The sequence below is a fragment of the Wyeomyia smithii genome, chromosome 2, assembly GCF_029784165.1.
Source record: "Wyeomyia smithii strain HCP4-BCI-WySm-NY-G18 chromosome 2, ASM2978416v1, whole genome shotgun sequence".
Taxonomy (NCBI): domain Eukaryota; kingdom Metazoa; phylum Arthropoda; class Insecta; order Diptera; family Culicidae; genus Wyeomyia; species Wyeomyia smithii.
Window position 1 is genome coordinate 64,042,654 of NC_073695.1, and position 25,151 is coordinate 64,067,804.

At 36.9% G+C, this 25,151-nt stretch overlaps 1 protein-coding gene across 2 annotated transcripts in view; it reads right to left on the minus strand.

Moving 5' to 3' along the window:
• LOC129719716 (oxysterol-binding protein-related protein 9) overlaps positions 1-25,151 on the minus strand; it is a 189,703-nt gene that overhangs the window by 28,660 nt on the left and 135,892 nt on the right. For both annotated transcript variants that reach the window (XM_055671112.1, XM_055671111.1), the window contains exons 2-5: positions 17,763-17,891; positions 17,472-17,708; positions 17,329-17,406; positions 17,213-17,263 (exon numbers count right to left, since the gene is read on the minus strand). In XM_055671112.1, the coding sequence (XP_055527087.1) occupies positions 17,213-17,263; positions 17,329-17,406; positions 17,472-17,708; positions 17,763-17,891 (495 nt within the window). The remainder of the gene's footprint in view (positions 1-17,212; positions 17,264-17,328; positions 17,407-17,471; positions 17,709-17,762; positions 17,892-25,151) is intronic.

Here is a 25,151-nt window from a genome sequence, read left to right on the forward strand (position 1 = left end):
TAAAATTTTGACAATGCATTAATTCGGAAGTTCTTTCTAAATAACTTTTCAGTATTTTATCTGAAACATGCATAATCTCTCCAAAGGTTAAGCTTCTAAGTTGTTTATTTTTCTAGCTCATTTGGGTAAAATAATGAACCAGACTTTTTAACACACTGTAATTTTTGCTGGTACCGTGTTGAATTCCTAAAACAGGATAACTTCAAATTAGACTTTTCCAGACGGCATGAAAAGGTTTTAACAAAGAAGCCTTAAAAAAATCTGAAAGCATCTCGCATGCTAATGTGGAGTTTTGTGGTAATAATAAAAAAAGTACAAATTATACAAAAATTATGCATAAAGACATACAGTGCGTGGCTGTTATTAAACAGATCTCACACTATTGCTGAGGAAAATTTCTCACCCGATTGAAAATAATCTTGGTAAATGGGTGTTGAAATTAACAAGAATGATGGGTTACTCCCTCTCGGCAATTTTTGTACCGACAAATAAAATTGTTACGATTTTTTGATCTTAAAAAAAACTTGCTTTTCTAGAACGATATCGCCAAAACCTTAAAAATCATCATGCTTTGTGAGTTTCGCTTCGTAAATAATATTGTTTCGAGAATATCGCACTCACTAAGAAATTACCTCGAAGTCTCTGGGTAACCGGCCAATATAAGACTGGCAATAGTTTGATTGCATTATTGTTTATTAATAAAATGAGTGAATCGCAAAGTTACTTGCATTAAAAGCTCAATTTGAGGAAATAAATATTTAAAAAAAGAACCCTTGTTAAAATTTAGTCATACTAGAGGTGAAATCTTTCAAAAAAATTATCTCATTGATAAAAAAAAAAACATTGATCGCTACTAAAACAGGGTGGCAGAAAAAAAATTCCTGATTTTCCCTGATATACAACATGAATTTCCCTGATATTTTTCAGTATTCGGCACAAAAAAGTGCAACGTCGATTAGCCTTTTAAGTTAAAAAAAAAAACAGTTTTTGCGCTAAAGACCCGTTTAAAACAGGACCGCGTATTGGTTAGAAAATTTTCCATGATTTTTTTTAGTTTTCCCCGATATTCCCTGATCGAAAAATGAAATCCCGGTTATTCCTTGATTTTCCAGGTTGTTCCAGGTTTTCGACACTCTGTAAAATGTTGTGAAAAGACGAGTTGTAGAAAATTTATTTCTAGTCTTGAAAAAAAAAACACGAAGACAAAAATCAATTTTTTTCAATAAATCAAAATGTAGTTTAATCTTAAAAAAAAATGACCTAGAGTTACGTCTCACGGCAACACTTTGAAATAGGGGTGCTTATTGAAATACTGAAAACATCACGAGCGTCACGGAAATTGTCCACTTTCAAACGCTTGACCGGGGGACTGGTGTGGTTGGTAACGTCTCCACCAACCACGCTCGACGCCTGGGTTCGAATCCCACCGCCGACATAGGTGTCGATGGTTGTGAGGTGGTGTGATCCACTCACAACCAACCCAACTGGTCTAGATTCAATCCTAGCCGACACCGGGAGATTTTCTGAGGCGAAAAATCTCTGGGATCACGCTTTCCATCGCATGAGGAAGTAAAGCCGTTGGCGCCGGTCCGTTAATAAACGGGTCGTGAGTTAGGGTCCTGGGTGTGGAGTCGCCTCCTTGGGCGTCGGTGATTGGCCACAACAGTGGCGCAACTAGACCGACGGAAAATAAGTGAGAATGAAAAAAAAAAAAAAACGCTTGACAGATTTCAAGGATTTTCTTCATTCTGGCAGCAATTGATTGGAAAATTAGCTATGCATTCACCAAACGCAAACGCTGACATTCCGGAGATAGCATGTAAGAAGGCTTGCCTTACGCTATCAGAACATGAAAAAACTAAATTAAATTAAATTTAAAAAAAAGAACCAAATACAATCCAATATGAATAGTTTCGGAATCGATATGATGTCCAGATAGATCGAAAATCAACTCCAAATGCCATTTTGAAACCCAAAATGGAGACTTTCGGTTCTGGAAAACAGCCTTAATGGCCGAATATTACCTAAAACAAGTATTTCTATAATCGAGAGGTTATCAAGATGCCGTAAATTTACACCAGATGTCGATTTAAAACTTTTCATGGCCAAATTCATCAACATAAGATAGGCTGGTATCATGCTACGTTAACTATGCGGTCGTGTTTCATGAACAATCCGTTCAACTTTTCGGTTTTTTTTATTTTAAACCTCATGCAATTCCATAATAAAACGGGTAATCATTTTATTCGACCATTTTTGATCTGGCTGAAGCTTTGCGTCATATTCTGCTATTACAGTGATCACCCGATTATATCTCACCCTGATGATTTTTGGCGTGATAAAATAAGGAAAGTGATAAAATCGGGAAATTTTTAATTTTTTTTTTTTTATTGAAGATGTTAATCAATAACTAAATACGTAAAATCAGTGATTTTAATTTTTTTTTTGAAAATTTATCTGTACAAACATATGAAAAAAGCTGCAGTTGTTTTTTCATAAATTGATATATCTGAATAATGACAAAAGATAGAGAAAAGTTGTCAAGGGATGAATTTGAGGAAACTGTCTGAGCTTTTATAAAAAATGTTTCAAAAATTCAATTTGAGATCCTGTACTCAAAAAAAAAATTTCAAAAACAAAAAGTGACTATAAAAAATCGATCATCATTTTTTTTTTAAAACATTTCTTTAGATAGATAATTCAGTTGCCTAAAACTTTTCTAAACAAACCTAAACAAATAAAAAACCTAAAAAAATCGATGTAAAGTTGCAAATACATTACAATTAAGTTTTTTATTCGTTCATGTTTTTGTTTGAATTGGTAAAATGAATTACTTGCTTTTTTGTAGCACAGTGCCACAAGCAAAATATTAGATGTTTTCACAACACTAAACTTTGCCGAAGACAGCATGCTGATATTTCTCACATATTGCAACCAGAAAATGTAAATAACAGAAATGTAAATAAATCTTAAAATGTAAATAACGATTTTTAATGCCTTCTCATAGAAAACTTTATGTTGCTTGCAATATGTAAGAGATAGAAACATGATGTCTTCTGTAAAGTTTCTAGTTTTGAGATCACCTAATACTTTGCATAAGACACCAAGCGTCTATCTTTATCCAATGGAAAAGTAGATATTCTATCTCACTTTTAGGAGGATTGATCACCCAACTTTCTACATCAAAAGATGCGTTTTCAAATATTTTGAAACTTCCCCGAACATATTATACGGTTATAATAAACATTTGTATCACTATTCAATTATTCGCACGATAACAGCAAAATGTAACATTGTGCATCGGTTAAATTTTTAATGTAAACTGCATCCAGAATGATACACAGAATTATGAAAAATATCTTAAATATTGAAGCGTAATAGAAAATCAGTTCACCCTGTCATTTTTTTAATGAAATGTTTTATGATGATAAAATCGGGTGAAAAATGCGATAAAATGGGGGGCAGGTAAAATCGGGTACAGATATAATCGGGTGATTACTGTAGTACTTTTTTGAATCACGACTTATTTGTGAAAAGAGTATATATATATATATATATATATATATATATATATATATATATATATATATATATATATATAAATGTTTTTTTTGTTCACACCACATTTATTTGACACGGCACAATACAAATTTATGTTTTACGAGACCAGTTATATGTGGACAGGGTATGGATGATTACAAGTATTTTCAAAGCCAGAACGGATTAAAGTTTTGCGTGACATTATTAATGGATAGCCCCTAGGGTGTTTCACGTTTTTAACACGTTTTTTTCACGGTTTTTTACAACGATTTTTCACATAACGCGGATTTTTACAACTTTTTTTTCACATAACGTGTTTTTCTTACAACGTTTTCTCAAATTCATTACGATAATTCTTCAAAAACCGCGATTTTCTTACAGTACACGTTTTTCCCCAGGTAAAAAAATATCTATACTGTACCGTCTACTGTACTGTCAACAACTTTGCGGTAGGCTTATTTTTCTTTTTTTTAAGTTTAAACTTTTTTGTTTCTCATTTCCATATGACCAAACAATCATCAATGTTTAGCTAATCTTTTTTAGTTTCTATAACAATAAAATCAAATTTGAAAAAATCAGGCTGTTCCAGTCAATTACTTCTAAATTAACAAAGGTTTTTTTTTTCACGGTGCGCATTTTTTGGAAAAACATGATTATTTTCTACAACTTTGCCCAGGACATCGATTTAACGAACCGTTCTGGCTCTAATAATATTTGTAATCATTAATACCCTTTTTTCATAAACCGTCCTCAACAATTAGTCGAGATAATCGCACAAAATAACATCTCTTGCCCATAAAACATCTATGCAGTACATTTTTTATGGAGTTGCTCACATGTAAAATTGACATCATTTAGAAACTTTTAAAAACTGTCTCAAAATGGTAAGAAATATAAGGTACGGAGCTAAGTTCTCGCTTTTTTTAATGAAAATTCTACTTTATTTTGAAAATGCAGCTACTTCGAGATCATTTAGGCGACAATCATAAATTACGTAACGCAAAAACCCAATTTTTGAACCCCAACCCCCCTAGAAAAATTACGTATCCCTGTAGAAGAATTTGCCTAATAAAAAGGCTCGTTTTTGAGGAGTTTCTCCAGAGATTTTTTGTTACGTAACGCTGATCCTACCTTCCCCCACCGCTATGTAACAAATCGAAAAGCTCAAGAATACTCCCCCTCCCCTTTATTAGCGTTACGTAATTTATGGATGTCACTTTAAACCATTATCCATCATTAGCCACTACTTGGTTGTAACGGATGAGATAGGGATTTACATTTGATCGTTTCTATGTAAGTTTCAACGACTTTGGCAGTATGTGGTCGAGCGTTGTCATGTAGTAGAATCACTATTCGAGTTCGTATTGTGGTCGTTTTTCGCACAACTCAGACTCGGCTTGATCGCATTAATTGAAGTCATCTACATCGAAATTACCGCTTTAAAAGTGATGGAACAAATCACAGCACGTTGTTTCAGTTAGAGCAGCATTTCCATAAAACATTTTAACTCTCGATGTGCTTAAGCTACCTTTTTTAATGGAATTAGAGAAGTAACACTTCTCTCAACTGACGACGCAATATCTGGAGAGTATGCCGGGTGAGATAAGACTTTTCATTTGATTGTTTCTATGTAAGTTTCAACAACTTTGGAAATATGAGACCGAGTGTTATTACGAAGTAGAATCACTTTTTGTTCTCGTATTGCGGCTGTTTTTCGCACAGTGCTCGGCTTGATCGGATTAATTGAAGTTGATACCGTTCCCCAGTGACGGTTACGTTCGGTTTCAACAACTTATAATAAATATTACCGATATGGTACGATCAAATATACACTAAGGTCGCTTATTGCGCAGTTTTTGACGCGTTTTTTTACGCGGCTTTTTACGTGGATTCCGGAATTTACGCGGTTTTTTTACGCGGATTCCGGAATTTAAGCGGTTTTTTACGCGGATTCCAGAATTTACGCGGTATTTTTTTTTTTGCCCGGATTTAGGTTCCCCTTCACTCGGAATGCAAAATTAACGATGTTTTTTTCTACGCGGATTCCGGAATTTACGTGGTTTTTTTACGCGAATTCCGGAATTTAACCTTTGCAGCGTGTACATTCGACCGAGACGACGCCGTCGAAGCATGGCCAAACAGTCACCAAGACTTTGTGTCTTGGAATACTGTAAAAATCCATTTTCCATAACCCGTCACGATAAAGAAACTTCTTCCATTTTTGCCGCCGGAGTAGTTGTACACAGGCAACGGAACGACGCTCAACGTCCCTTGGCTTCAAATCATAAGTAACCCAAGCTTCTTTTCTTAAATCATGCCCAAATCATGTTATCGCTTGGAAATGACTTGGCGGGCTCCTAAAACCGAAGCAAGCTGTTCCTGCGTTCCAATTCATCGTCTTAGAAAATAATTGGTCTTTCTTCACGCGGATATTCGTCAACATCGAAATTACCACCTTAAAAGCGATGGAACGAATCACGGCACGGTGTTTCAGTTAGAGTAGTATTTCCATAAGCTTTTTCAACCCTCGATGCGCTTAAGCTGCCGTTTTTGAACGAAATTAGAGAAGTATCACTTCCCGCAAATGACGATTATTCGGCTCAATATCAGACATTTTCACAAAACTAAATATATACGTTGTCAAAATAAAGTCACAAGCGCTTTGTATACCATATGATTCAGCTTATTTTATCAAGTTTTGATAAATAGTGAGAACTTAGTTGCGCACCTCATAGTTTTACATTTTTTCAAACAAAAAATTTTCTTCCTTTTTCGAAATTTATATTTTCTGACTGCAAATAACGACACGAACAGTTGTAGTATTTGTAGTCTTCATATTCCTGTATAACTTCACAGAGTTAATGTTAAAAAGACTGATTTTTCTGATTCACAGAAAAAAAACAATTTATTATACCATTCGTAGTCTTACGGTAAGCATTTGCGTATTTATACATAGACTTTTCTATTTTTTTAGTCAAAATGTTCTCTTATGAACAATGATAATTTCCAGAACCTTAAAAATATTAGTATGTCGTAATTGATTTGACCTGTTCATACAATTTCAGTTTACGCATGAAAAACATAAAAAGTGAAAAACAAGTTAACTAAACACATAATTCATATGCGGAAGGCCCAAAGATAAATTTAGTGTGTGTCTGCTCATTTGAGATGAATTATCTTCACATAAAATAAAAATTCTAATCATGAATTTCGTTCCGTCCGTGTATGAAAGTAGTGACTTCTGGACGGTTTCATACTCGTGGTAACTCCGTGAAAGAGAATAAAAATACAAAATAACACAAATGACTTCAATCGCGTGACTAATCAAAATATGTTACGAATCGTATTTCTCCTGGTCCCTAAAACACAGCGACAAAGAACGAACCCAATGAGCGAAGCAGCTTGGCAATATTCAGTAAACAGCGTTATTTCCCATGGTTGAGCCTTCTTCTTAGAACTAAGACCGACTTCCGATAATGAATGTGTACTTGTATTTACACAATAATCATTAATTTCTTGTTCCTGTGACGGAAATTATTTCTGTCTTGCACGAAAATTTATGTCACGCACAAAGAAGCCGTTCGTCTATATTAATCAAATAAAACTCAGTGTTCGTGTTACAGGATGGAAAATTCTAAAAAAAGTTTTATTTTAAAACTTTTACGTGAAAGCACAATTTACAAATGAACAAATCAGCTCCTGAGGGAAGCCTAACAGAAGTTTTCACAGTGCGTCTTGAGCTGCCCGACAGATCAGACGTATTTTCGGTTGCTTGTGGACTGGTCTTTGACTGCCTATAGCTTCAAAGTTTGTGTTTTGTCTTTTAAAGATTACCTGGAAGTTAACTTACATCAGTCTTTCTCAATACTATCTATTTCTTTCTTTCTCGATACTTGCAATTTAATATTATTTTTGAACTTTTTTCGTATCACCTGAAATGGCAGGACGAAAAAAGAAACCACGCATCGCTACGGGGAGGAAAAGAGAGGCATCTCTTTCTGAAACTAGCTTATGCAGTGAAAATTTATATGATATTCTGCCTGAGCAAGAAGCCGGCGAAAATCGAAAGTAAAACTATTCAAAGTGAAATTTCTGTGAAAAAGGAGAAAGTTCCACCTATTGTGGTAACTATTGCTTCTGAATTTAATATTTTCAAAAGAGAACTTTCTACGTTTCTCTCCGACGTCAAAGTTACTTATCAAATTGGCCGAAGAGACGAATGCCGTTTACTGGCCCAAACATTGAAAGATTGGAATCTTCTTATTCAGTATTTAACTGAAAAGATGTATACATTTTTTACATATGATACGAAGAGCGCCAAGCCGTTCAAGGTCGTATTGAAAGGTCTCACCAACGATCAAACCGTTGATGAGATCAAAATTACTTTGACAGAATTACTTGGTATAGCCCCTACCCAAGTAATTCTGATGAAACAAAAATCACGAAGCGAAAACAGTCAGCGAACTGGAATTTCCCTTGTAAATTATTTAATTCATTTAAACCGCAGTGAGGTTAATAACTTGAAATTTTTTGAAAAGCACATGCTTTATATAACGTGCGTGTAAAATGGGAATTATATCGAAAGTTTGGCGGAGGTGAAAAGCATATCACCCAATGCCGTGTTTGCCAACGTTATGGCCATGGTACAAAGTTTTGTAACATGGACCAAAAATGCCTCATTTGTGGAGACTCTTCTCACAAAAAGGACACATGTCCTGTGAAAGAGAGTAAAAATTTTCGCTGTGCGAATTGTAACGGCAATCATATGTCAAATTTTTATCAATGCCCAACCCGTTTAGCAATTGTTAAGGCAAGGCAAGGACCAAATTCAAAACAAACTTCAAAACAAAATTCTCCAAGCGTACCAGTGACGCATAGTTTACCTACTCCTTTGCATACCCGTTTAACTTATGCACAGGTTACAGGTAGTTCGAACATTATACCGCCTAGTGTTGGTAGTTCGAAAATGACCGTTAATATTGGTAAGCAAAACACGCTAGAAAATAATTGTACACCTGTTACTCCAGCTAATATTGCTGCCGAAAATATTTTTTCTAATGTCAACTGCCTGGAACCTATTACAGCAGGTAAACTTTCTTTTTTGCAACAGGCAATGTTCGATCTTATGAACGCCATGTTGCAGGCAAAATTAATGTTTGAAGCCATTCAAATAGGCACAAATTTTACTATTAAAATTGTTTCTAATTTAAAATTTAGCAATGATTTTAAATAAAACAATTAATATATTAAATTGGAATGCTCGCTCATTGAAGGCCAATGAGAATGAGCTTTTTAATTTTTTAACAGTAAATAATGCGCATATTGCAATTATTACTGAAACATTTTTGAAACCTAACATAAAATTAAAATATGATCCCAATTACGTGGTTCATAGATATGATAGGATTCAGGGTTCCGGCGGTGGAGTTGCAATTGTTATTCATCGCCGAATCAAACATCGTGCTCTTCCCCATCTTGAGACGAAAGTTATTGAAACTTTGGGAATTGAAGTTCAAACTGAACTTGGGATTTTATTTATTGCCGCAGCATATTTACCATTTCAATGCACACGCGAGCACAAAAATTATTTTAAAGGTGATTTACAAAAACTCACCAGAAATCGTTCGAAATTTTTTATGATCGGCGATTTGAACGCTAAACATCGTTCATGGAATAATTCTCAAAGTAATTCCAATGGCAAAATTTTATTTAATGATTGTTCTTCAGGATACTATTCTATTTTGTCTCCGAATAGTCCTACATGCTTTTCTTCTGTAAGAAACCCTTCAACAATTGATTTGGTGCTTACAGATCAATGTCATGTATGTAGTGATTTGATCACACATGCTGACTTTGATTCTGACCATCTTCCAATAACTTTTTCTTTATCACATGAATCAGTTTTAAACCCTATGAGCTCTGTTTTTAATTATAACAAGGCTAATTGGGAAAGATACAAAACTCATATTGAGAGAAATTTCAATAATGAGCTTGATTTGCAAAACGAAGTAAATATTGATTCCGCTTTGGAAGCATTAAAATGTGCAATTGTTGATGCCAGGAATTATTCTGTTCCAAAGGCTCAAGTGAAATTTGATTCACCAATAATTGACGAAAATCTTCAACTTCTAATTCGTTTGAAAAATGTCCGAAGACGTCAATATCAACGTTCTCGTGACCCTGTTTTTTAAACTATTTATAAAGATTTACAGAAAGAGATTTAACATAGATTTACTCTTCCGAGAGATCAAAATTTTGAGACTAAAGTTGGAAAATTGAAACCATATTCAAAACCTTTTTGGAAGCTGTCGAAGATTCTTAAGAAACCTTCAAAGCCTATTCCAGTTTTAAAAGATGGTGAACGTTTTCTTGTATCCAATGAACAAAAGGCTCAAAGACTTGCTCAGCAGTTTGAGAGTGTTCATAACTCAAATTTGAATTTTGTGAGTCCAATTGAAAATGAAGTCCCACGTCAATTTGATTTAATTTCTTCCCAGAATTTTTTACCTGCAGAAATAATTGAAACTAACTTAAATGAGATTAAATCAATTATTAAAAATTTCAAAAATATGAAAGCACCTGGTGACGATGGAATCTTTAATATACTAATCAAACATCTCCCTGAGAGCACAATGGAATTTTTAGTGAAAATTTTCAATTGCTGCTTCAAAATTGCATATTTTCCCAAATTATGGAAAAATGCAAAAATTACTCCAATTTTGAAGCCGGATAAGAATCAAGCTGAAGTTCCAAGTTATCGACCAATCAGTTTGCTTTCTTCAATAAGTAAACTGTTTGAGAGAATTATTCTTAACAGAATGATGTCACACATCAACGAAAATTCAATTTTTGCAAATGAACAGTTTGGATTTCGCCATGGGCATTCCACAACTCATCAATTGCTCAGAGTTACTAATATGATACGAGCTAACAAATCTGAAGGTTATTCCACTGGAGCTGCTCTCTTAGACATAGAAAAAGCATTCGACAGTGTTTGGCATAAAGGTTTGATTGCGAAATTGCAAACTTTCAATTTTTCAATTTTCCTAATCAAAATTTAAAAAAAATATCTTACTGATCGAACTCTGCAGGCTGATTATCAGAATTCACAATCTGATAGATTTCCCGTCAGAGCAGGTGTACCTCAAGGTTCAGTCTTGGGTCCAGTCCTGTACAACATATTCACTTCAGATCTTCCTGATTTCCCTCCAGGATGCACAAAGTCATTGTTCTGCGATGACACAAGCATTTCCGTAAAAGGAAAAAGTCTTCGTGTCATATGCAGTCGATTGCAGAAAAGTTTAGATATTTTTTCTTCCTACTTGCAAAAGTGGAAAATCTCTCCCAATGCTTCTAAAACTCAAATGATAATTTTTCCGCATAAGCCTAGGGCTTCTTTCCTCAAGCCAAACAATAATCACGTTGTCAAGATGAATTGGGTTATTTTGAGTTGGTCTGACAAGGTTAAGTACTTGGAATTAATTTACGATAAAAAACTTATTTTCAAAAAGATGTTTATATCCTCTCATTAACAGGTATTCTAAACTTTGTTTAAAGATCAAACTTTTGATTTACAAACAAATTTTTAGACCAACAATGCTTTATGCTGTACCGATCTGGTCAAGTTGCTGTTCAACAAGGAAGAAAACGCTCCAAAGGATTCAGAATAAAATTCTGAAAATGATTTTGAAGCGTCCTCCTTGGTTTGGTACACTCGAAATACATAGACTTACTTCCTTGTTGAACCATTAGAAGCTACATTGAGCCATTAGAAGCTATGTCAAATAAAATTATTAACAATTTTCGACAAAAATCGTTGCAATCCTCAATTGCTACGATAAGCTCTCTTTATAGGCAATAAGTTAGCAATTAAGTTAGTTGTAAGTTTACTTCCCCTTTTCTGACAAGCATGTTTAAATCCCTACGAATGATAAGTCCTAATTGCGAAAGCAAACAAATCCTAACAATTAAAATTACAAATTACTGACAGTGTTGAGAAGTCACCATTTGTGATTGGACACACATACTCATTATTTACTAATATTTATCATAAATACTTAAGCTACTAACAAATCCCCCCTTAAAAAAAAAAAAAAAAAAAAAAAAAAAACCGAGCTTTTCGTACTAAATAAGGTTTACAGTAAAGTACAATCATTTAAATGTTTTGTTGTTGATTTTTCATTTGTCAATGGTTCCAATCAAGATGGAACAAAAGATACCACAAAAGACAACCATGTAGCAGTGGCGCTTCTGCCCACTGCTCTTGGGACATACAAATAATAACAAGATGGAACGTTAAGAAATATTTGGTTAAACTAAAGTGCAACTGTCATGTCATGTAAAATTATACATTTTTGTTACACCTTAGTAAATAGGAAGTAATAATCAACACAATTGTGCAATTGTCAATTCGAAATGATTTACCTATGTCCAGTGCTTGAGAAGGGATCGAAATTTGATTGTGACTGCGATGAATGCACATGCTTTTTTCGTTTGAATTGAACGGCAGAAACGATCGGGCGAACGAAAAAAAGGTTTTCTCTTTCTCTCGTGTGACGATTTTTTTTCTAACGATAGCGACCGCAGTTTCGGAGAAGTCGATTTTAAAACTCTCTCGCTCGATCATTTACAATGTATGTTGAACGGAGCAAACTAGAGTATGATCGGCAGCATGTGGCGTGTTTTATTTTCGTTTCTCTCGTTCTCGACTGGTTCTTGACTGGCTGTCTGAACGGTCAAAAAACGGTCGATGAATGCTTTTTCGCTGTATCGGATGGGATTGGGGCACTGCTTACAGATGCACGTTATTGTTTGGTGGAGAAGTTTGTTGTTGTTGTTGTTGATGTTTAGCGATAATTGCTCGAGGACAAATGAGGTGGAGATATAGTTTGGATATTTCTTCATGCGAAATGCTGAAGTCCGTCGTTGTTATGCGTCGCAAAGCGCCGACAGGCACAAGTAGTGTTTTTACTTCTGCCTACGCGGCTAGCATTATACCATATGTTGCGTTGCGCGCGGCTGTAATTTATATTTTTCCGAAGCTTATTCAGATTCTTGCTTCGCTTATATCATTGGCCCAACAGATAAGCCGATATATACTCTATTCTTTTTATAACCATCGTTATCAGTAGGCTAATTTTCCAGTCAATTTTTTTTTCTGATTCGTTATGCATAAATAGTGGAAAATGACAATCCTTATGCCCTGACAAATCACGTTCTACAATTGAGCTGATAGTTTTGTGATGTATTGGTTGATAACCGTCTTACAAACTGTGTTTTTTTTTAGATGCAAAAAATTAAAGGTAGATTGCAAATCAGCAGGAACAATAGAGGCCACCTAAATTGAATTGTTGAAACTAGCTCAATTTTAGTTGTGAGTTGTTAGTTGTTTCTGGTACCCAGGAGCGGATTAAGGCGAAGGCGAAGAAGGCGGACTTCAAAATTGATGTTTGATGCATGAAGAGGATCATCAACAATGTATGGAGAACACTATTAATGTATAACGAAAAAGAATTTCCCGCATACAAATTGACTTGAAAAATTAGCCTCCTGATAACTATCGAATTCAAAAGTATCTATCTGTTAGGCCGATGATATAGAGGTCGGATTCGATTATATAGAGACTCGATTTTATATTGACTCGATTATATGTATATGATTCTATTATATATAATTTCAAACTCGATTATACTGCCGTTCCAAGCATAGTTGTCCCAGCGTGCATAAGAACGGCAGTATATATAGTAGCGAAAATTTTTTTTCTAAATTTCAAATGTGATCTAGAGCGAACATTTCGTAAGAGAACATCCAGAAAATACGTTACGCTTGATAGAAAGGGAAAAAAATAAAAATAATTAAAAACAATGAAAAATTTTGTTTTTTTTTTAAGAATTTAAAAATTAAAAGAAATTGAAATACCTTAATAAAATTACCTTAATAAAAAAAAATTTCGAAAATAAAAAAAAGAAATTAAAAAAATTTAGAAACAAACGAATAATTTGAAAATTTGAGAAAATAAAAACAAACGATTTGACAAATCAATATATACTGATCTAACTTTTTCTTTCCATTTGACACCAGGAATTACTACAAGAATAACTACAAGATATATGTATAATTTTAATTAAAACTGTATTGAGAATGAACACAAAAATAAAGATGAAGGTGAAAGTGAATGGAAAAAAATGCAAATGGAAAAAAATGCGAATGCGATAAAAAGAATCAATAGTCACTTTGAAAAAAAAAAACATGTCATATGTAATTTTCAACACGAAGCATATTTTTCAATTTTTGACGTAGGACTACGTCTAACCGCACTATATCGAGATACATTCCGCGGAAACTAAAACCAAGATGTAACGCCGGAATGAAAGATTTCAAACGGTTATACTGATGTAACCACATGATGGATCACAATAATCAATATGTCGTTGGATTGATAAAATGATGGACAATTTTGTGATTCTTCAATTTTCATTATCACTTCATTGTTAAACAGTGAAAATTGAATAAAAGTTTCAAGGTCAAATTTTCACCAACAATGTACCAATCATATGCGAGCACGCCTAGCACAGACTTCATGAATAGACACCAACTGCATGCTGTGATATCCTGTATAGCAGTGGCAAAAAAAATTTTGACAGAATCTCCCCGTCCCAATAGGTCAACTAATGTTAGTTTCCATGAGCCTAGACTATTTTGATGTCTTGAAGGTGAAGCTTTCTCGGAAAGTTCATAACCACCTCCACTATTAGACAGTATGACGTTCTGCTGTTAATAAATATGTTAATGTTAATAAAACTGATGTCTTGAAGGAAAACATGCTGGCACAGGCAAAAGTACTGCACCGAGCATTGTATGAATAGAGCGCTGGTCATTCGTCGTTTATCAGTGCAGAAAAACTCGATATTCATTTTTGTGCAGCCAAGCCAAGTGAAAACTACATTGCCGCTGTTGACGCACGGTGGGGCGTGGAACACAATCGAATTGCCGTTTGAATTGTCTTCTTCTCCTTCTTGTTTCGTATAGCAGCAAATATCAGAAATCAATTTGATTTTTCGGGTACCGCAGAATACGCTGCGCCGCCGGGGACAACAAAATGCGTTGTTTATTTTTGAACTCTACATTCTGCTTTTTTTCAGATTTATTTAAATAACTGAATATGGTAAAGACAATAGAAAACCAAAATGCTCCGTACATATCTTTGAATAGTTAGTTAAACGAGCTGTACTGATGATTATATTTTACTAGCTAAATGAATTTAGTCCAATATGACAATATTAGTTGCATCCTGCGGTGGCGGTATAGAGGAAAACCAAATTCATTTCATCTTGATATTAGAGTTCCGACATTAGTATTTGTGTTTTTCAATTAAAATTTTTTTTTTGAATTTGCATTTACAACAAAATATTACTTTCCATAACCTTACTTGTAATTGAACAACGCTATGCAAACATTGATTGCCGTGGCTAATGTTGTGCATCACTTTTGCCCAGTTTATTTTCGAAAATAACAGACATATAACCTTCAAATATGATATCTTCGTTGTTCTTTGGTATCTTGAAACTAATCAAATTTTTCTGATTGATTCTGTATACTGATAAAATGTTTAAATTGACCTGAATTGAATGTTAACATGTTCATAAAATTCTATGTCAATTTCAAATTTTCTGTGAATATACATTTTCTACTAAAACTGTCATTCATTATCTATATTTTTTCCACGAGCTTGTAACTGCAGGAAAAAAATTGATGGGACATCTTTGCCGCTTTGTGATCGGTGAGTGAGCCAACTTTAACGAGACAAATAGATATAGAAGGAAGAAGTTTAATTTCTACTAAGTCGTACTCAATTAAATATTTTATAGAAGGTTGCCTTTTCGCGTATTAAAGAAAATTCGCTGTATTAGAATGAAAGGTATTCATCAATAGTCTGGAAACCAAATTAAGGGGGAAATTTGGGTCTAGAGCTCTATAGCAATATTTTAGAGAAAAACTTTCTTCAACAAAGTTGTTACATATGATAAAGCGCTTATTGAAAAAGTATCAAAAATTGGGGTGACCAAAATTTTCAATGCTATCAAGTATCTAACATTTTTATTTTTGTAGATAGAAAACCTTGTTCTACAATTTTATAGCTCCAATAATTTTAAGTAACTTTGTAAAAAAAAAGATTTTCTCTAAAACATTGCTATATAGGTCTAGACCCAAATTTTCCCCTAAATTTGGTTCCTGGACCATTGTGAATGTTGAAGAGAATATTTTTTCTTCTAAGGTAGAGTGGTACAAAGAAATAATCAAAATACAGACCCCGTTCGATTTTGGCAACACGTCAGAATATTTTCTGTTGCCAAAATCGAACAATGCCAAAAATGAACGGTTCTTTTTTCATGACTTTTTTGACTTTTTAAGTGGTCAAAGACGACCTTAACAGTAGAAATGGCCACCAATGAACTAGTTTTAGTTCCAAGTCGTTTAAGGTGTCGCTTGATGAATTCGGGCTGACGACCTAGATACTTGATATTACCACCCGAACCAAAATACTTTCCTTTTGGAAGATGTTGAGTTTAAATTGGTTAAAATAAATCAAGCAAACTACAAAAGTAAAACGAGCTCAAATCAAACATAGCTTTAAAATAAAAATATAAAATTATTGTAGTCCTACGTCAACTATGCGGTCGTGTCTTGGATACCACCCTCCTACTATTTTTTCTTTTTCTTGATAACTGATTAATATTTAATGTTTTTTATGGCATATGAAAGTCTTTCAAGCATCATGCATTTTATTTTCGAAAAGATTGAAGCCGACGTAAAATTTTCCTCATATAATATATATAAAAAACATGAAATTTTCCCTGGCGTCAAAAATACGCATTTTCATGCAAAAATAATATCAAATTCGTACTCAGCGTCCCAAAATTATATAAAAACCATGTGTTTTCCATGATTTGAAGATAATTTTTCGCTTGGCCAGCATTTGTATGGGGCCGCCCCACTGTGCACCGCCGCGACGCGAGCTGCGCAACATAAAGTGCTAGCCGCGTTGGCAGATGTAACTACACTACTCATGTCCAAACGCGATGCTTTGATTTCCATGGATGCTTTGAGAGATGTATGAAGAATTAATCAAACAGCTTCAACCGCTAAACATCCATAACCGCTAAACATTAACAACAACAACAACAAAAACAAGCGCCTCCAGCCACCAAAACGCTGTAACAGAATATACGCATCAGAAGCATACAGCGACTGCCGGTCAAATGATTTTTTTTCCGGTCGTTCATTGCCACTAAAAATCAATGGATATTGAACAAAAGGAAAATGCGAAAAAAATCGTCATAAAGTAGTGCGAACAGGATTGCGAGGATTCTACACTAGAGAGGAAACGAGATGATCGCAATGCCCGTTCGTTTTATTTTGCAATCGGAAAACGAAATTGAACGCGACAGCTCGGAGAGACGAACGGTGTACGAAGTCTCGCACAAAACGGATAAGATGAAATTGAATGACTGATATTTTTGTGTTCGGTAGAAAAAAGGATTGATCAGAGCACTGCCTATGTCTTGTAAATTCGAAAAAAAAAATGATTGTGATACGCCTAGAAGTATGCAATAATTGATGTCAGGAAGGTTACGTTTCAGAACTGGCGTTAGACTGCGGTAGAAATGCTCACCTTAGTTATTTGCAGGAGAACAATGGAATGCTTAATGTTGTCCAGCATGGCCTGAAATAGAACATAAACAAAGTTATCAACGCGTTACGTTACCAATAAAACCAAGCACAACTTACGTTCGCGTGTTCACAGATCATTTTCAGACCTTCGGCTTCCTCGCATTCTCCCAGCGTCTGTATCCTGTTGTCGATTTTCTACAAGCAGATAGTGATAATTCAAAACAAATTCTTTTATCTGCCTTTTCAATTTGCTACATTACCGTCGTCTGCTCGATCATAAGCTGCAGATAAGCGTCCGCCTCGCTGACTCTTCCATCAAACAGCACCAGGTGTGTGGCCCGTCTGGTACTGCTGGAACCCGGAGTTCCCTGTAAATTACTACCACTTCCCGGGCTACTGTACTGCTGCTCCCACAGTGCCCTGCTTCGGTTTGCGTGTCGCAGAATCGTATCTTCTAGCCGGCGGACCCATTTTTCCCGCTCGTCGGCATCTCTGGCCTGCAAAAAAAACTGACTAAGCTCGAGCTCGAACATTTCTACTTGAATACCTACCTGGAAATGGAACGTTTTGTGGTCGACGGTGATTGTGAAGGTGCTAACATCCTGATCGTCTATTCCGATGACGGCCCCCTTCAAACGGACACAGCCTCTTCGAACGCCTTTCATCATTTTTTCCTTTGACTGAAATTAGATGGAAGAGGAAAAACATCGTTAGAAAAGCTAGTATCTTGCATACCAATCCTACGTGCTGCAACACAAAGACTTGCCAAAAATAGTGTCTTTGTTTTTGTTATTGTTTTGTTTTTGAAGAATGTTAGTTCAAAAGCTAAAAGTTTTGGAGCGCTATTTTTTATTGACTTATCATGTTCTTTCACACAGCTGTAGTTTATTATGAAGGTTTAAACTGTTTCACCGTATGCCAAAAAGCACGTACCTCTATCTATTAAATTGAATTCAGTGACACACTCAATAAAACAAGTTTTTTGTGATAAAAATTTCGCAGGCTTCCGTAAACAATGGATCTGTACAACTATTACATTTATGAAAATGCAGGTTTGATTGGTAAGGTGTAACCGAGAAATACTGGACTACCAACATATATTTCATTGCAGATCCCAGAACTCACAACTGGTTCCTGGCGGGTTCACCGTTTCCCATGCTTGGAATTATTTCTACCTACTTGGCTCTTGTTTATTATATAACTCCCAGGTGCAGCTCTCTTCGGTATCTAATAACCTTTAAAATAATAACAAAAGCTTTATCATTTCAGGTTTATGGAAAATCGCAAACCATACCAACTAACAAAGTTTATCGGATTTTATAATCTATTTCAAGTGGCGTATTGTATAGGAATCGTACGAATGGTAAGTTTTCTCCACAAAAAAAATCTTCATTCACCATGTTGGAATAATTTCACCCTTTAGTGCTACCAAGCCGGCTGGCGGATGGATTACTTTTATCGCTGCTACGAGACGGATTACTCCAACGATCCCAAGGCGGTCCAAATGGTCGAGATGTCGTGGTACATTTTATTCATCAAATTTGTTGAGCTGCTGGAAACCATTCTATTCGTGCTGCGGAAAAAGCAGAACCAGGTTTCATTTTTACACGTGTATCATCACGTCAGTACGTTCTTCATAGCGTACGTGTTTTGCAAATACGTTGGAGGTAACATATTTTGGCTAATCAGCAAAAACAACACCGTACACCTGCGTGCGGAGTGCGTCTATTTACATTGGGTTTGATTTGCTTTCAGGCAGTATGCTCACCTTTTCGATAGTGGCGAATTCTGTGGTACATATCATTATGTACTCGTACTACTTTATGTCCGCGTCCGATAACAAAATTTTCAAATTTCTGGCATCTAAGGTGAAGAAGTATATAACAAGTATTCAGCTGGTTAGTTCCATACAGAATTGAATTTTCTTCCTAATCATGCTCAATTTAAATTTTAGATCCAATTTGGTCTTCTAACCATGAACAACTTGTTCGGGTTGCAGCCGGGATGCAACACCTGCAAACCTTTCCTGGCCATGTACATTCCAAACATTTTCGTTTTAATTTATCTGTTCAGTCACTTTTACAGGAAGACTTATGACACCAAGCTGCGCGCAACCGAGAAGAAGGTTAACAACTAAAATGCATTGAATAACATTTAACTCCACAACACTTTTAAAACGCGTAGGGTAGTTCGGTTGTTGACCCCCCAACAGAGAGGGGTTATGGAAGCTGCAAGCTAAAATGTGATATGTGAGAACATGACCGGTTAGAATAGGTATATAGTCGTACTCAGTGGGAAAGCTGAACTCCGAGATCAATGATATGTTAGTTTGTAGTTATTAGCATTGCGTGCGTCGAATTAAATCGGCAGAGCTAAACTTGCCTTATCGCAGAGCAATACGATTTTATACGTTCCCTAGTGCTATTGGTGATAATCGATTCCATGAAATAAACATAAGCTATTTTCTAAGATGCACTTATATTGTTGTTTTTCTGTCTTTGAGAGTTAAAAATAACAGGAGGGTTGTGTGCAAAGCCACGACCGCAAGGTTGAAGTAGAATACTTTTACAAGAAAGATAACCCGGCTGCTTGCGTGTCAGACATTTTTTCTAGTAAATAAACGTTGACTAAACAGATCAATCGAATTTTGCGCTTCAACAACGATTGACCATTTTCAACAATATAGTAAGTTGCTTGTCATGGTTTTAGTTTTTAAATAGTTTATTTGACACGGCACGATACAATTTATGTTGAACGGAGCCAAGTACATTTTTTTTTAATTCTAAATTAGCAGGGAAAAGAGGGAGGCCTTTTTTTATTCTCGCGGCCGACTACGAGCTAGTGGGGATTTAAGGTGAGAGGAGGGGTGTTACAATTTTGTTTTTAACTATTTTATATTACAGAATGTATTCATTTGTACGTGGCTAACCAGTGATGTTCTATTTGAGCAGTTTTGGTCTGAGGTGTCTGCGTGAACATGAAGATGCCGAGTCTTCATTTTAGTGTCTCCCGCCGGGTGTATCATTCTCTTTCAGTTTGTGACAGAAATTGTTTTCTAGCAAATAGATAAAAGAAATCAAATTTTAATGCCAGCATTTTTTATAAACCCGTATAGCTGTGACATGTACTGGAGATCACCGCTTCCCAGAATGTCTCTAACGGGTACGTTCGGTTGTTTTCCTCGGGCCCGAAGGGAATCTATAAGCTCGGACCTAACACCACAGTATTCGGTACACGACCAAACAACATGCTCGATGTCATGGTAGCCATCGCCACAAACGCAGTGATTAATGTCTACAAGCCCTATACGAAAGAGATGCGTGTTTAACGTATAGTGATTGGACATAAGTCTGGACATCACGCGAATGAAGTCCCGATCTACATCCAACCCCTTGAACCATGCTTTCGTCGACACCTTAGGAAAAATGGAATGTAGCCAACGTCCCAGTTTATCTGAGTTCCATGATGATTGCCAACTGTTGAGTGTTCTCTGACGCAAAATGCTATAAAATTCATCATAAGCAATTGGTCTTACATAAATATCGCCATCAATAGCACCCACCTTAGCTAAAGCGTCATTGCCCGGAATGGAACAATGAGAAGGGACCCACGCTGAGGTAACCCGGTAATTTTTATCTGTTAAAGGCACTTAAAAACCGCCGTATTTTCCCCAGGATTATTCACAGATATTTTCACAGTCTTCATCGATCGCAGAGCCTCAATGGCACTGAGACCTGTGTCTGTGAAGATGAAGTAGTGGTCTATGGGCAGGGTTTCGATGATCCCAAGAGAGTACTGAATGGCAGCAAGTTCTGCGACGTACACGGAAGCAGGAGCATCGAGTTTGTAGGAGGCGGTAAAATTTTCGTGGGAAACACCGGTGCCAGTGGACTCATCTAGATTAGATCCGTCAGTGTAAAACCTTTTATCATAACTAACATGTTTAAACGTATTGGAAAAATTTTTAGGGATCTCTTGGGGTCGCAATTGATCCGGGATACCAGAGATGCCTTGTTTCATGGTGGTGTCGAAGAATATAGCATTATTAGAAGTATCTAAAAGTGCGACATTGGAGGAATCGTATGGAGAAGGAGGCCATATAGTCAAAATATAAAGTCATAAATCTGGATTGAGATTGAAGGTCTCGAAATTTTCAATTACTAATGGGTTCATAACTGTGCATCGAATTAGCAACCGGTAAGAGAGATTCCAAAAACGATGTTTCAACGGAAGAATACCCGCTAGCACTTCAAGACTCATCGTATGGGTCGATTGCATGCAACCTAAGGCAATACGCAAACAACGATATTGTATTCGTTCCAGTTTGATCAAATGTGTGTTTGCTGCGGAGCGGAAGCAGAAACACCCGTACTCAATTACAGACAATATCGTTGTTGGGTAAAGCCTTAGAAGGTCTCCTGGGTGGGCTCCCCACCAGGTTCCGGTAATCGTACGAAGAAAATTAATCCTCTGTTGGCATTTTCGTGTCAGATACCTAATATGGCAAGCCCAGGTGCATTTAGAGTCGAACCAGACCCCGAGATATTTAGCGACTAAAACCTGAGTGATTGTTTTACCCGTTAGTAGGAGCTGCAGCTGAGCTGAGTTATGCTTCCTCGAAAAAACGACCAGCTCAGTTTTCTCCGGAGAGAATTCGATACCCAGCTTAAGAGCCCATTCAGACAAATTGTCTAAGGTATCTTGCAATGGTCCTTGCAGATCGTTAGCCTCGCTTCCAGTAATGGATACAACGCTATCGTCTGCAAGTTGCCGTAGCGTGCATGAATTTGCAAGACATTTATCGATGTCATTGACGTAAAAATTAAATAAGACAGGGCTTAAACATGAGCCCTGGGGAAGACCCATGTAACTAATTCGGGAAGTTGTAGAATCACCATGTCAGAAATACATATGCTTTTCTGACAACAAATTGAACAAAAAATTATTCAAATTTGGTGAAAGTCCCTGCGAATGAAGTTTCTCGGTTAAAACTTCAACAGAGACAGAGTCAAAAGCCCCCTTAATGTCCAAGTATGCAGAAGCCATTTGCTCTTTTCGAGCGAAGGCGAGTTGAATTTCGGTAGAGAGCAACGCTAGGCAATCGTTCGTTCCTTTTCCCCGGCGAAAGCCAAATTGAGTATCTGAAAGTAAACCATTTGTTTCGACCCATTTGTCTAACCGTAAGAGGATCATTTTCTCCATTAATTTCCGGAGGCAAGAGAGCATAGCAATCGGCCTATAAGAATTGTGATCAGAGGCGGGTTTTCCGGGTTTTTGAATAGCAATGACTTTTACCTCCCTCCAGTCGTGCGGAACAATGTTTAGCTCAAGGAACTTGTTGAATAAGTTCAACAAGCGTCTTTTTGCAGAGTCGGGTAGATTCTTCAACAAGTTGAATTTAATTCTATCCAACCCTGGAGCTTTATTGTTGCACGAGAGGAGAGCCTTTGAAAATTCCAACATCGAAAATGGAGGCTCTTCCGTAGCTACTAAAAACGCGTCGCGAAAGGTCTTCTGTTCGGGGACAGAGTCCGGACAGACCTTTTTGGCAAAATCGAGTATCCAGCGATCTGAATACTCCTCGGACTCATTCGAAACGTTACGATTCCGCATGCGCCTGGCGGTATCCCAAAGAGTGCTCATCGCTGTTTCCCTCGACAACGCGTTCACAAACCGCCGCCAGTATCCGCGTTTTTCTGCTTTTATCAAGCTCTTCATTTGTCTATCCAGTACATCGTACTTTCGGAGCAAATCGATAGTGCCTTGTTCTCGGAAGGCCAAATACACCGAGGACCTTCGCGCGTACAGGTCTGAGCACTCTTTGTCCCACCACTTAGAGGGAGGGCGCCGTCTAATCGTTACCCCGGGTATCGGTTTCGTCTGAGCTTGAGTCGCGGCGTCGATGATCAAGCCAGAAAGGAACGCGTATTCTTCCCCCGGAGGAAGTTCCACGTGGGACTCGATTCTTTGCGATATTATGGTCTCATAGGACTTACAATCAATGTTACGTGTGAGGTCATGCGCAATATTGATTGGATCCGTTGGAGTTGACCCATTAGCAATTGAGATAACGATTGGTAGGTGATCACTACCGTGGGGATCATTGATTACTTTCCACTGGCAATCTAACGCTAGTGATGTCGAGCAAAGGGATAGGTAAAGTACGCTTTCGCGTGCTGGAGGATTAGGTACACGTGTCGCTTCCCCAGTATTCAAAAGTGTCATATTGAAGTCGTCGATTAAGTTACAGATTAAAGAAGATCGGTTGTCGTCTTACAGCGACCCTCATAGCGAACAGTGAGAATTAAAATCTCCCAATATCGCAAAAGGCGCGGGAAGCAACTCTGCTATATCAGTGAGATGCCTCTGTTGAATCCGCGCGGATTGAGGGATATATAACGAAACAAGGCATAGGTCTTTTCCATTCATATTCGTTTGAATGGCAACGACTTCAATATTCGAGATCGAGGGGAGGTCGATTCGGAAGAAGGAATAGCACTTTTTAATCCCTAAAAGTACCCCTCCACCGTGTGAGTCTCGATCTCGACGAATAATGTTAAAATCGTGGAAATTGAGTTGATCGTTTGAATTGAGAAAGGTTTCACAGAGCGCAAATGCGTCACAATTGTATGTATATATTAAATGAGAAAAAAAATCGAATTTGGGGATGATACTTCTGCAATTCCACTGTAATACAGTGATAAAATTTCTAACCTCTTTCGCCGTATTAGTCATCGAAAGATATGATAGCTGAAATGAGGGGCCAAAAAGGGCAAGAAGCATATTTTGTAGGGGATCTGGTTTGTTGAATGTTTTAAATATCCAGTCCACAATATCAGAAAATTTTATGAACCCTGTTTCTTTTATGTCTTCTGATCGAGAAATGGGTTCACGAGGGGTTTTGGTGCCCCAGGAAGCGGTGGGTACTCCTGGTTTGATTTAAAATTAAAACCGGGAGGTACTTGCTTCGGTTTTTCTTCACCGCTTCCTTTTTGTGTTGGCTTATTGTTCATTCCGCTAGGGGTTATCTTGCGACCTTTGCTAGAAAGATTAGGAGAGTTGATCATTCTCCTCTTCCTAGATCCTTCTGGCATGGCATAAGAACACCCTTCGATTGGATCGTCAGATGTACCCTCATCGGTTGGCAAAAAGGAAAAGATGTTTCCTGTCGAGGGTGGCTCAGCACTCTTCAGCATTTCTGCGAAAGAGCGCTTTGATCGTTCCTTGAGGGAACGCTTAATTTTTTCCTCGCGCTGTTTGTACGCGGGACACGCCGAAAGGTCATGCCGAGTTCCCTCGCAGTAAAGACACTTTTCAGTATTCTCACTGCAAGCGGTCTCAGCATGATTGCCTCCGCACTTGCTGCAGCGTGCCTTGTTGCAGCAGTAGGTGGCTGTATGACCTAACTGCTTGCAGTTTTGGCAATGCATGACCCGCGGTACGAACAGGCGTACAGGCAGACGAACCCTGTCCAAAGAGATGTAGTTCGGCAGTGCAGATCCGGCGAATGTTACACGGAAGGAATCCGAAGGGAGGAATTTCTTTTTCCCTTCTTCGATGGATACTGAATCCAATTGCTTGACATCCAGTATCTTTATCTTTAGTTATTTTTAGCCAACCTCGTGACGCAAAATGTCATCGACCGTGAGGCTTCCTTCGGTAACCACACCGACGATCTCCACGTCCCACAGTGCGTTGAATGTATGGGAACGCGGGACAAAAATCAAAACAGCCATTCTAGTTTTTTTTTCAATTGGTGTGACACTAAAAATGTTTAGTACTGATGAGAGCTACTATTTGCATAATTGGCGAATGTCAAATACGTAATCGCAAAAATGTCTCAAACGTCATTTTTTGTGAATGAGCATAAAATGATAATTTTCCAAGAATACTATCCATTACGAGATAAAAGGCTCGAAAAGCATATTCAAATAATTTAT